Source organism: Taudactylus pleione, unplaced genomic scaffold, assembly GCF_031769625.1.
Source record: "Taudactylus pleione unplaced genomic scaffold, aTauple2 ptg000276l, whole genome shotgun sequence".
Lineage (NCBI taxonomy): Eukaryota > Metazoa > Chordata > Amphibia > Anura > Myobatrachidae > Taudactylus > Taudactylus pleione.
Genome location: NW_028284678.1, coordinates 598,307 through 612,190, shown reverse-complemented (window position 1 = coordinate 612,190; position 13,884 = coordinate 598,307). Strand labels below are relative to the sequence as shown.

The 13,884-nt window shown below is 39.6% G+C and overlaps 1 protein-coding gene across 3 annotated transcripts in view; it reads left to right on the top strand.

Annotated features, from left to right (window-relative positions):
• CUNH21orf91 (chromosome unknown C21orf91 homolog) overlaps nt 1-8,919 on the top strand; it is a 40,452-nt gene extending 31,533 nt beyond the window's left edge. For all 3 annotated transcript variants that reach the window (XM_088481677.1, XM_088481678.1, XM_088481679.1), the window contains exons 3-5: nt 4,126-4,656; nt 6,407-6,469; nt 7,079-8,919. In XM_088481677.1, coding sequence (XP_088337803.1) covers nt 4,126-4,656; nt 6,407-6,469; nt 7,079-7,245 — 761 coding nt within the window. In that variant the 3' untranslated portion in view covers nt 7,246-8,919. The remainder of the gene's footprint in view (nt 1-4,125; nt 4,657-6,406; nt 6,470-7,078) is intronic.
• Nucleotides 8,920-13,884: the final 4,965 nt, after the last annotated feature.

The following is a 13,884-nucleotide window of genomic DNA, read 5'->3' as shown; positions in this document are numbered from 1 at the left end:
TCTTACAGATGCGTCGCCCCCAGGTTCAAGCATTAAAGGGGTCCCTCGTTATCCGGTGACTGCTTTTGCCTTTACATCCACTCTCCTGCAATATTTACAAAAAAAAAAAAACATTTGGAAAAGTTTTTTTGCTTATTATACACCTACGTTAAAAAAAAAAATAAAAAAAAAAAATGTCACTCCGGTGCCTTCAGTACGAACGCCTCCTCCTTTAGGATAAAACAATGCTAACATGTATTTTTGGTACACAGTAGTGTTCATGCTTGATGCCTGAGTGACCTAATTTTACTTTCTATTCCTGTTTGTCAGACGTTTCATGTCCACCACTGTCCCTTGCTGTCAAGAATTTCAGCTCCTTTGCAAGATCAGCTAATAAGCATGAAATTAAATCAATCCTATATCCTATCTCTCTTCTGCAGTCCTACCTGCTTTTTGAACACCGGTTGTTCAAAGGAAAGTCTTTAAAATGAGAATATTTGGAAATCTTAAGTCCCAAACGCCACGCTTTTCATTTGCAAATGGCGATTCAGAGAGAGAGAGAGAACTTTACCTCTAATCTTCCTGAAGAATAAGATATTCTTTCATCATTTAGTTTGAAGCAAAGCCTAAAGTTGACATTTTCTTGTGTATATACGATGGTGGTTCAATAAGTAAGGTAACAAGACCTCTCGCGTGTGTAATGTTCTCTTTCATTCTAATTTCCCACCAGAGCAGATAGACCACTGCTTCCTCTCACGGCCAGAGACTGCGCCTATTATCAGTCATACTGTCGCAACATTAGTTGTAAGATGGCGGCCACACTCCGCCAACCGCACATGTGAGTTGTTACGGCGCCACCATTGGAAGGTACAGGACCATCCTAGTTACAGCCCTGACCCGGCACCAAGTGATTTTCCATCGTTTTGGACCATTGTGGAAGCACCTGGGTGGAAGGTGATTCGTAACCAACCAGTGAAGTTCAGCAAGCCGTCATGTCCTGGCTTCAGGCGCTTGGCACTGATGTCTTCTATGCCGGGATTGATTCATTGGTGTACCGTTGAAACAAATGCTTAGACCAATGTGGGGACTATGTGGAAAATTAATCTGTACCTAGGCCATACTATTAATTTATACGTATATGTACGAGTTGAGTAAATGTACGCAATGAGAGGTCTTGTTGCCTTATTTATTGAACCACCCTCATATATTCCCCATCCCATATCTACAATTAAATGTGTGAGGTCTTTGAGTAGGAACTTGCACAGTATGACTCCAGTCGTCCAGGTAATAAGCTTGGCATTTAAAAAGAGAACTGTCTGCCAACAATATTATATGGAATAAAAGTACTGTGTAATAATGGTAAATATGGATAATAACCTCAGGATTTTACGCAGTTTAAGTCCATGGTCTGTCATGTCAATTGCGCCAATATCGGCCCAAGAACGGACGCAGAGTCTGAATTTTGACTGCAAGAATGCCCATTACATCCCTGTTACGCTCCTTCAATTACAATTAGAGATGCTTGTGAAATGCGCACAACTCTTCATCGCCCGTACTTGTATGTGGAGCATGCACGCTACTTTGGAGTGCCGCTGCCTTGTGTGTGTGTGTGTGTGTGTGTGTGTGTGTGTGTGGCAAAAAAGTATTTGGACAGCCACCGATTGTGTAAGTTGTTGCACTTTAAAAGAGGAGAGAGGTCTGTAATTTCCATCATAGGTACACTTCAACTGTGAGAGACTGAGTCAGAACAAAAAATTCCGGAAATCACATTGTTTAAAAATCATACAATTTATTTGTATATTCTTGCGGAAAATAAATATTTGGACAAACAAAAAGTTTAACTCAATACTTTGTAAAGTGACCTCGGTTGGCAATTACAGAGGTCAAACGTTTCCTGTAGTTCTTGACTAGGTTTGCACACACTGCAGCAGGTATTTTGGCCCACTCTTCAATGCAGATCATCTCTAGATGTGTCATGTTTTGGGGTTGTTGCTGGGCAACACGGACTTTCAACTCCCTCCAAAGATTGTCTATTGGGTTGAGGTCTGGAGACTGGCTGGGCCAATCCAGCACCTTGAAATGCTTCTTACGGAGCCACTGCTTAGTTGCCCGGGTGGTATGTTTGGGGTCATTGTCATGCTGGAAGACCCAGCCACGTTGCATCTTCAATGCTCTTACTGAGGGAAGGAGGTTTTTCCCCAAAATGTCACGATACATGGCCCCATTCATCCTCTCTGTAATACGGAACAGTCGTCCTGTCCCCTTTGCACAAAAGCATCCCCAAAGCATGATGTTTCCACCCCCATGCTTCACAGTGGGTATGGTGTTTTTGGGATGCCACTCATCATTCTTCTCCCTCCAAACGCGGCATGTGGAGTTTATACCAAAAAGTTCTATTTTGGTCTCATCTGACAACATGACATTCTCTCAATCCTCCTCTGGATCATCCAGATGGTCATGGGCAAACTTTAGACGGGCCTGGATATGTGCTGGCTTAAGCAGGGGGACCTTCCGGGTGCTGCAGAATTTGAATCCATGACGACGTAGTGTGTAACCTTTGTGACTGTGGTCCCAGCTCTCTTGAGGTCATTGACCAGATCCCCCCATGTAGTTCTGGGCTGATCCCTCACCGTTCTCAAGATCATTGATACCCCACGAGGTGAGATCTTGAATGGAGCCCCTGGTCGAGGGAGGTTGTCAGTGATCTTGTATTTCTTCAATTTTTTAATAATTGCGCCAACAGTTGATCTCTTCTCACTAAGCTGCTTGCTTATTCTCGAGTAGCTCATCCCAGCCTTGTCTAGGTCTACAATTTTGTCCCTGGTGTCCTTAGACAGCTCTCTGGTCTTGGCCATGGTGGAGAGGTTGCAGTCTGACTGTTTGAGGGTGTGGACAGGTGTCTTTTTATACAGTTAACCAGTTCAAACAGGTGCCATTAATACAGGTAACGAGTGGAGGATAGATGAGCTTCCTATAGAAGAAGTAACAGGTCTGTGAAAGCCAGAATTCTTGCTGGTTGGTAGGTGTCGAAACATTTATTTTCTGCAAGAATATACAAATATATTGTTTACAAATCATACAATGTGATTTCCGGAATGTTTCGTTCTGATTCTGTCTCTCACAGTTGAAGTGTACCCATGAAGGAAATTACAGACCTCACTCATCTTTTAAAGTGCAACAACTTACATAATCCGTGGCTGTCCAAATACTTATTTGCCCCACTGTGTGTGTGTGTGTGTGTATGTGTGTATATATATATATATATATATATATATATATATATATATATATGGAATTGAGAGCAAGACTAAGTCGATGACGAAACGCGTTGGGGCGTGGTTTGGCGTTGCTTTCCATTACTGGTCGAATAGCCGACGGAGTCCCCGGAGACGTTCGGGTGATATTCAGGCTTCTTCATTTTTATTACTTGCGATGGTATCTGACCGCTGATTGTGGTACGCAACGAGTTTTATGTCCGCTGTCTGCAATAAAATCTGTTTTACAGTTTCATGCACTATGTGGCGCCCCTTCTTTCTTGCTCTCAATTCCAGATAAACCAATACCCGCTTGGATCCGGGTTTTAACGTGGGGAAGACGCCGGCCTGTGTGGTACCTGTGGCCTGTGCTATATCTGGCGTCTGTGACACAGATTTACTTTGTTCCAAAAATCCATCTATTTATTGGATTCTAAAAAACTTTTCACAGTATTATATGTGTTTATGCATTGATTGATTGATTTGCGCACTGAATTTACTGTATTTATATATATATATATATATATATATATATATATATATATATATTGTTTAGTTTTTCCATAGCTCCGCCCCAACCTATTTTTCCCGAAAAATAGCCCCATGTGCCCAGGTATATGGTGTATAAAATAAACTATGGAATTTAAATGAAAACAAAGTACTGTACTAACTTATCCCCAGTGCAGCCTTTATCTCAATGTGCCCGTGTTTTTCCGGTGTATTTGCTTTTTGCATGTGTTTCTATGTTTGAGTAGTTCTTGCACAACAGAAATAACATGTCTAGAAAATGTTAATATTTGTCGTTTTCTTTGTTACACTGGTGAATGGGAAAAAAATTGATTTTGTTTTCGCTTTTGAGATCTTATTTATTTAGCTCTTTTCTATGTTTTAGGTATCGCGAGGTCAGATCTTCTACACACCAGATCTTTGCGAGGACACAAGGATTGTTTTGAGAAATATCACCAGATTGCAAACCAGGACTGTCCTCGGTCCAAGCTGACCAAGAGTCCCTATGAGGAAGTCAAAACTATTTTAAGCAAAAAAATAAACTGGATTGTTCAGTATGCACAAAATAAAGATTTATACTCTGATTCAGACTGTTCCAAACCCTCTCAGCACAAGCTTTATAAATTCCGACATCTAAATGACAGAAGTCTGCATCCCCAGCATGATTTGCAGGTTCCCAAGTACTCGGAGAAGTGGTTAAATGCTGGAGCTTGCAGCCTATCTGGATGTGGACAGGGAATCTTAGATGAAGGCAACGCCCGAGAATTCAGCATGAGCGTGCTAGAGAACACCAACAACGCATTTTGCCGAAGCCATTTGTGGCCTAATGGTTGCAAAGAACATGAAGCGGATACCTCCAATCTTCAGTCTGGAACTAGTGTTCAGAGAAATCACCAGCATTACAGTAAGGAAGAAGGTATGTCATTAGTGTGTGTGTCATTACTCTATAGCAATCGTAATTGATGTATTCCAAAATGCACAGCCCTATTAAAATGCCTGTTATGTGCAGTCACTCTAGCTACGCAGCCTTCTCTATAGTATTCCCCTAATATGTCTATAATGCAGCACAAGCCTAGTGCAAAGGACACCACAAGGTCACATTTGCTGTGATGCCGTACAGCCTTCATTAACTGCCTTAAGATGTTTGCTTTGTCAAAATGCATCTCATGATTGACCGTAAGACTAATAGACAGTGACTGACTCTACACAGGAGATTTGTTTAAAGCTACGTCTGTAATAAATAGTAAGTGTGTGTGATTGCTGTAATAATTGTCGACCCATGCTGTAGACGCCAATTAGCTGGCAATATTTTATTTTTCTCAGAAAGTCAAAGGCATTTTTAAATATTCCTAGCTCACCCCCAGTGTCCTTATGTCCCCTTCCCTCAGTGGCAATAGATTCCACGGTGGCAGTAGCTCCCCCAGTTGCATTACCTTCACCTATGATTATAGGGCCAAATGAAGACTTTTTTTCCCCTCCTGTTGTCTATAGATAACTTAACCACCAGTGGCTATAAATCCCTTTGTGGCTTTAACCCACCACCTCGCTGTGGCTTTAGATTCTCCCTTGGGTATAGGTCCCCTCCTTCCCCCCCTTGTGGCCATAGATACCTCTCCAGTGGCACTTACATCTCCGAACCCACTCATGCAGAAAGGAGGGTGTCACAGGGACTGCAGGGATAAGACTAATAGTGCTCAGGGGTATCTGAAGTTCCCCTCTTTGCGCTTTTATTACTGGGGCATTTACTCCAGAGAGCCATTCACACAGCGTTCTGGAGCGCAGAATCATCAGTGATGTTGGCAGTCACAGACCACTACATCACTGCTCGCTGGGTAGGCGGATAAGAAGGAGGAAATCCATTCTGCACATGTATTTCCTCCTTTAGCCCCAGGGTGAAGGAGCAGAATGGCATGCCAGTATAAGCCCACCTGGCTGTAATCGCTTCATGTGACCGCACCAGTTAACTGATTTAAATCATGATGCTCTTGTACTAAATTGCATCCATCTATCTAAAGTTACCAGACTTCTTTAACCCGATAGTTTTTATAGTACCTTCCTGACCTACCTATACAGTGGGAGAAATTAACCAAACCTCTAACAAAGTCAAGCGCTCAGACAGTTTTCTTATGATATTTTGCATGGCTCAGACATTGGGTGGAGCCCTCATGTCTCGCCAGCACTGTGATTTGCATCCTCTGCTCCTGTGGTTACCTGTTAACATGGTGGAAACACAGATTTGTAACTTAAACATGAGCTGGCCCTCTTGACTATGTATGTATTTAATTAAGAGAGTTTCATAACAAGCTTACCTGTTCCGGCTCCCTGATCTTTAACATGTACCCTATAGTAGAGACAGCCATTTTGTGGACTGAGCCAATGTCCAGAAGAATGCAGTCTCAGTGACCTCACTTTTCATATTGGCTCAGTTCACAAAATGGCTGCTGCCACTGTGTGTGGCTGATGTATACACTTTTTAACCTGTTCAAATAGACCACGTAATGTTTCAATCAAATGCCATAATGTTTACTGTCCCATTGAATGAACCATGTTGGTGTGCATAGTTGCATGCCACTTTGTTATTACCATTTGTTTGGATACTTCGAATAGCTCAGGTTACCATGGCAGCAGTAGTTGATTTTTGCCTGTTTTCACCCACCCACTTCTAGTGAGTTTGATGAGCAGAGAAGAACTGGGAAGATTGAATGAACATCTCCAACGGCAAATCCAGGGTAAGTCTCAATATCCGATGACTGGCGTATTGTCTGGAGATCAGTAGGCTTCAGCCTCATATACATTGTCTGTCTGTGAGTAATTTATATACTGTGTGAGAGACATGGATAGCAGGTTTTTTTGTTTTTTTAAATTCAGAAATATTGCTTTAAGGAACTACTTGGCATTAAATCAATATGTCAGCTAGGGCTGCACAACACTAGAATGGCTTGTGCAGTAATCGAATATGCGGGATAAGTATAGGTTACAGTAAAGCTTATCAGTGCTTGACGGTATTAGAGCCTTATTTTTAGATTCCGCTTTGCAAACTAGAGTAGCTTTACCGGCATTAAGTGGAATATTTTACTGAGCAGAGCCATTTTGCAAAGCAGACAGCAATTCACGAAATAGAAAAAAAAAATGCTTCGCAACCCCTGCTCATAAGGTAGCCTTTTTAATTAAGTTCATATCCTCTTTTGGGAGATGCAAGAGAGGTTCTACATCGGTAATAAGACGAGAAACCCATGATCAATGTTTTTAAAAATATATATATATTTAAATGGCAGGAACTCATTGATGACAATAGATGTGTTCATTTTCACTCCTTTCCTTTTTTCTGTCTGACCTAGATGTATTCGAAGATCTTAGTTGCGTCTTGCAGGAAAAGGACTCGCTGTCCTCGGAGCTCCACGTGCGGCATGTCGCCATAGAACAGCTGCTTAAAAGCTACTCAAAGCTGCCGTGTATCCAGATGAGCCGGGCGAGATTGAAAGGGAGTATGACAATCAATAACTAATACATGAGAACTTCTCCAGCCTGCATTGAGAATCACCTAACCAGCCTCCAGCAAGAACTCATCCAACTGACTTTCCACACGAACCAGACTTCTACATTTTATTTAAACATTCTATAAATATAGTGTTAAACTCCAAAACGTCTTTGGCTGCTTTTGAGATGAAAACTCTAAAGCTGCTTTGTTTGGTAGCATTTGTACTCAACCTGTTCTTGTGTATGGCTGGGGATGCCGGGAGTTCCTTATACCGTAGGAGGAAGACCTAAAAAGACCACACAGAAGTGTCCTCCGTCGAGGAGGAATGTTCCTCTATCATTATATGCTAATGAAGAAGGTTCTTTTGTGAGTCCACTTTGTAAAGTAAGACCATGGTCTTATCAAATTCTGTACAAAGAGGCAATAAGTCCACCCTGTTGAGCAAATGTACGATATAGTTTTACATTTGAAAACTGGTCAGTATTGTGACAAATCATGCAGCAATTGGTGCCTATTTATCAAAGATTTTGGATTGAATTTGTCACACACTCCAATATCTTTGATATTTGTTAGACTTTTTATCTTGTTCTTCCAAAAAGCAGCCACTGTCTATTAACTTTAAAAAAAAAAAAAAAAAAAAAACATTTATAGACTAAACTGTTTTTGCTTTAAAAGTTTTTCTTGAGAAAAGATTTAAGAAAACCAGCTACTGTTGCTCAAAACGCTTAAGTTGTATTGCTAGAAACTTTTTCATGTTTAGACTTTATATGAACTACTGTCTTTTTACAAAGAGAAATATTTTGTATACTTAAAAAGCTGTATAAAAGCTTGGCTTCACGGATGTTTATGGCTTTGCACATTCTTATGATGTCTGACCAAGGATATTGTTAGCAAGTTATTTTCAGAAGCTTGTCTCAAATTTATACATTTTTTCGTTTTCCTTTCTCTTTCTTTTTTTTTTTTTTTTTTCTATGCACTAGTGAAGCAAAGGTTATTTTGGGAAGATGTAGCGTTAAGGTGTTTTATATACAGTATGTATATATATATGTGTGTATGTATGTATGTATATATGTGTGTGTGTGTGTAATAAATATAAAAATATATATATATATATATATATATATTTATTTATTTTTTTCCTGGTATCTCTATAAGGAGCCAGTCCAGCCCCACATAGAAAGAATCAAGCAGCACTCCAAAGGTATAGAAAACGATGTGTATTAAACGTTCATATTATACACAAAAGTAGTCGACGTTTCAAGGTCTCCGCGGACCTTGTCTTCAGGACCAATGGAGTGCCGCTTGATTCTTTCTATGTGGGGTTGGACTGGCTCCTTATAGAGATACCTGGATTATACCAAGAAGGCACCCTATTCATTGCAGCTATTATCTGCTATTTTTTTTTGGCTTCTTCATTGAGTGTATTAATACTTCACATACGAGGGGAAAGTCACTTGGATCCAACACATATTTTGGGTGTATAAGAGCAAGTGGGAGGTATCTTGTGCTAGGGTGTGAGTACATTTGCAGGTCAATATTTCTGTCTCCTTCTACAGTTAAAGAACGAGATGCGCAGAGATAATAAGTATTGGTGCTTTATAATTAAATTGTGATGAGCTCATCATGATATTCTATAAGTTAATGTTGCTATGCAATACCTGAAAGATCAAGGCAAAACTGCCAAATATTGTATTAGCGGAAGTGGTGGAGGGGGGGGGGTTGTATATTTATTACTGCTTGCATTGTGGAATTACTTCAATTCATGAAACTACCCTGGTGCCAGCCAAATGGTAGACATGTGATTTTATGTCCTGTTGTAAAGGATATATCTATAGGAAGGTTGCATGCCAAAGGTTGGGGCACCTTTGATCAAACTGCGTAGTTCACTCAAATTGTCAAAGAGACGTTAAAACAAAAACATTTACAGGGTACTTACTTAAATTTGGCACAATTCTGCAGTTATTACCCAATTGCCAAATTTAACAGGTCGAGGGGAAATGATTGTTTAGGTTTTATTTACTTTTCAATTTTATTTTTTAATTTTTTTAAAAAAAAATTTTTTCAAACCTGGTTCGAAAGCATCAATTCTAATACATAGCAATGTTTCACAGTATTAATATACAGGATTAAATTTTTCTTTCATTAAAACATTCATGCAAAAAGAAAACAGGTTTACACCAAAATAAAAAAGTTTAAACAAGAAAAAAAAAATTTCCAACCCTACCAGTAAGTGAAGACACATCTGTAAACATTTCTGGAGGTCCTTTGCTTCCTTTGCAATGAGATGTGAGTTGTGCTTTGCATATGTGACCAGTTCTGAGATTATTCCTTGTCTTCCAGATCTTTGACTTTAATGGTGGGTACACACCTGACAGATATATCGCAGATCGAGTGATCTGCAGATGATGGTCGTTCATACACACTGAGCGACCATCATCTGTGTCTTGCGGCGTGTCCCAGCGGGTGGGTGGCGTGTCCCGCCCCCCTCCTTGCGGCTGCTGCTGTGTGTGTACTGGCAGTCTGCAGACCGCCCGTACACATCTGCCGATGGACAGATATGTCTGTAGACATATCTGCCCATCAGCTGTGCAGCACAGCCAATGCGATATGTCGGTGAACGACGACATTCACTGACATATCGCGGGTACACACTACCCGATGGGCAGAAGATATCTGCCAGTGTGTGTACCCAACTTAACACTCCTCCCCCTCCTTCGCTTCCATGATGATTCTGTTGTTGGAAGCTGGTTATATACCTTTTATATAGCCATCCCCTGCTTTGTAGTGGTCAATTGTTTTTTTTTTTTTTTATTTCTAAGTCCTCTGTCTGCTACTTAGAGGATCATGGTTGTTGAGTGTAAAACACAGCATCCTGAGAATTTTGACTGGGCCAGAATATTTATTCAACTCTGCAGTTGCCCTCTCCTGGATTAAATAAAAACCTAATGGTACAGACACACAGTCAGATGAACGATTTTACCAACGATTTGAACGATTTTATAAATGAATGGAATCGTCCAAATCAGATGTCAGATATCGTTATCTGACAAGCGGGAACGCTCATCGTTGCAGGTTCACGTGTCAGATTTTCTTTCAGATATGAGCGATTGAACGATTTTTAAAATCCGTTATCGTTCAGATCTGGCAGAAAATCTGACAGTGTGTATGCACCATAACCAGTCAATCAAGCTTTTTTTTTTTTTTCCTTAAAAAGTAACCAAATCCACAGAAAGGGTGCCCAAACTTTTGCTCATGCCTTAAAGATAAAACTTAACCAGAGGCTGCCAAACCTACAATGCAAAAAAATGTGTAATAATGCTTTAGCATTAAGTTTTACTTTTTTATTTTTTAATAGCAAGCAAAACTAATTTAACTTGTGGGATTTAAAGGATATCCGTTTCACTTCTTTCCATCTTCTTTGTTATAGAAGTGAGCTTATGATTGAAGAGTTAACAGGTATTTTGGGCATCATAAAATAAATTATACATTTCTGAACCTTACCTATGTTATTTAAACAAATATTCTTTAGAGCTGCGTTTCTACCTGTTGTTAAATTTGCTCATTTGCTTCTTCCACTCCTTGGAGCTTCAGGATTTCAACACCATGGGTTTATGAGGCTGCAAAGGTGGGATGTAGCAGGAGGATCATTCAGAAAGCCGCATTTAAAGTAGGAAACTTGAACATTTTGCGGCTTAAGTGGTACTGCAGCTTTAAAGTGATGCTCTATTTTTCATTAACTTTTTTGTGGTTTTTAATATATGACTATGTGTTCTTGACTTGACACTGCACATAAAAATGTGACATCTTATGGACATGCAAATACTGACTATGCCTAATGTGCAACAAAAAATGTAATATGTATTTTTCCTTTTTAACATGAATTTTACATTTAGAAAAAAAATATGCATACATGTAAAATATATGCCGATGACCTAAAATATTGTAAATCTTAGATTTTTGATAGTTATTTCAAATGTATATAGATTTGTGTTTAAACAAATCTCTTTTCTATGGTGTTTGGCTGTGCTTCTTTTTAAATCAAGATATCTGTCAGTAAATTGATAAAATTGACTGATATTTTCATCACTGCCAAAGTAAAACCGTTAATGTAAGCTACTTTTTGTTTTTTTATGTTCATGTGCAGTATTTTTATTTTTATTTTTTGCTTCTATATTTAACTTTTTTAAACTATTTATTTTGTAGAATTAAGATGCAGGCATAACTCAAATGCAGTGTTTTAAAACTAAAATTTTCTTTAAGGTGTGTGTAGTAAATGTATATGATAGGAGAAAGCGTCTTAATGCGTTTTTTTTTGGTCTGGGTAAGATCCTTACACTGGTAAAAGCTGTGCTTTTTAGAAAGCAATTTGAATGACTATTGTAAATGTTTTTCATTTGAAAAGTAAAAACTATTTCTTTTAAGTCGATGTTTTACTTAAAACATTTAAGTTTAATTTTGTTTTATGTTGCAATTTTGTTTATTTTATTTTTTTCATTTTGTAATAAAAGAATTTAAAGTTTGATTTTTTGGATTTTTTTTCTTTTAATATTATATTATTATACCGATTTGAGGTTTCAGGAAAGCAGGATACATTTGCTATACTAATTTCATTAAAAAAAAAACTGTAAGAGTTGGCCAGATGTCCTGCACTGAACTAAAAGACCGTGGTGTCATTCATTCTTGCATTATAGCACTTTGGACAACTAACATTGGGCATTCAGCTAACCAGAAAAGCTCAGATCTGGCTGTTGCTAGTTTTATTTCCGATAACCAGTGAACTATAAAATCATCATAACCTCTGTCTGATGTTATCTGGCCTATGGCTAGTGTGCATGTACTGCATACATTTCTGCATATATCTGTGTTTTTTAATGCTGTGTGTGTGTGCGCATGTGGAGTGTGTTTTATATTTAGCTGTAGTTATGTTTGTTTTGTCTGAAAACTGTAAGTTAGCAATTGAGACCCTACTGGATTTAGTCAAAAGGTAGCTAGAACCAGTTGTTATATACACTTGTTTGGAGGATAATATTTCTATATTACATTACCACAGGAGGCTAATAACCTCCATTTATCCAGACAGAGCAGCAGAAAGGGTGGTGGAGCAGTGGGTAGAGCGGGCAGGCTGCAGAATGAGGTGACCCAGCAATATTTCAACTCTGCGACACATGATCCCGGTGCACGGTGTTTGGACACTCGTGGCAGCGCTGACAGTGAGTGGAATTATCAATAATTACACGTCTGTTGCGGGTATATGTTTGTTGTGATCCATTGTTCAGTACACGCTTGTCCCTGAAGATGGTGGATATCCCCGAAACAACATATTGGTTTAATAAAGGACTTTTATTTTTTTCATATGATCAAGCCTGTCGAGTGCTGCTTTTTCTACTTGGTGGGTGTACGTGTGTGTGTGTATGTGTATAAAATACATACATACATACATACATGAGATCCCCTTGAAGAAGTCCATTAGGAGACGAAACGCGTCTTTTAGAGATTTCCACATGTTGAAATAAAATATTTATATTATGCTGGGTACACACTACGTGATAAGTCGTTCAATACGCCGACGACCGACAAATAATGCATCGGCGGGTGTGCACAGACAATATGTTTGTGAATAACATCGTTATCACAGACATGGCTCACCTGTCCTGCAGCACAGCCGATGCCGATATATCGGTACATCTGGCTGTGTAAGGGCGGCTAGACGACCGTCTGTACACTTGTCACAGGGAATGCCGGTGATTGACATTTCAACTTGGTGAGCGCATTTAAATGCCCATCTAGTTGTGATGTCAGCGCTGACACATCAAGCGGCAGATTGGTAAGCCAATGCACACTTACCAATCTGCCGCTCGGTCTGCAGATCCCTGGGTTGGCAGATATGTCGCCCATGGATGTACTCCCCTCTAGAGGCTAACTAATTATCTTTCATGACTGCATATGTAATAGATTATTCAACTACAATTTTACATATCAGGATATATGTAGAAAGCATTATCAGAACAATTAACCAACCAGAAAACAATGTAAACGTTATCGCAAAAACGAGCTCTGTGATGTGCCGTTACACCCTGATCTTGCCTGGAAATAGTGGATTTTTGTACGCAGCCCTGCAAACAGAAATCTGCAGTCTCGGCTACCGTAAGTGCCCCATATGTGCGCAATTACTCGTGGACCAAATCGGTTCACCGCTAATTGAATTGGCCCCCTAATGTGATGAAGAGCACTTAAAGAGGCTGAGGAGACCATATTTAATTTAAAATTCTAGGGACTGAGACCACATACAATCCCCAGAATCACAAGTTATCTGCTCTACAATAATACCGTTACAATTTAAATTTGTGATGGTTTATTGGTGTATTATAGAAGTATCTGACCATACAGCCCCTAAACACCATGTATTCACCATACACCAGTAAACACCATGCATTTGCCCAAAGTCTCTACTGGCTACAGTAACACACTTGCCTAACTGTTTACACTAATACACAAACCCTCATATTATGCTGCTACAACCACACTATATAATCGGACTAACATATACAAATCAATACCCTGCACCGTGCTCCACTCTGTCCCGACTGCCACACTCCCATTCTGCTCTATCCCATCTGCCGCCCGCACCACACTCTGTTGCACCTCTCCCAACCCGCTCCTAGTGGC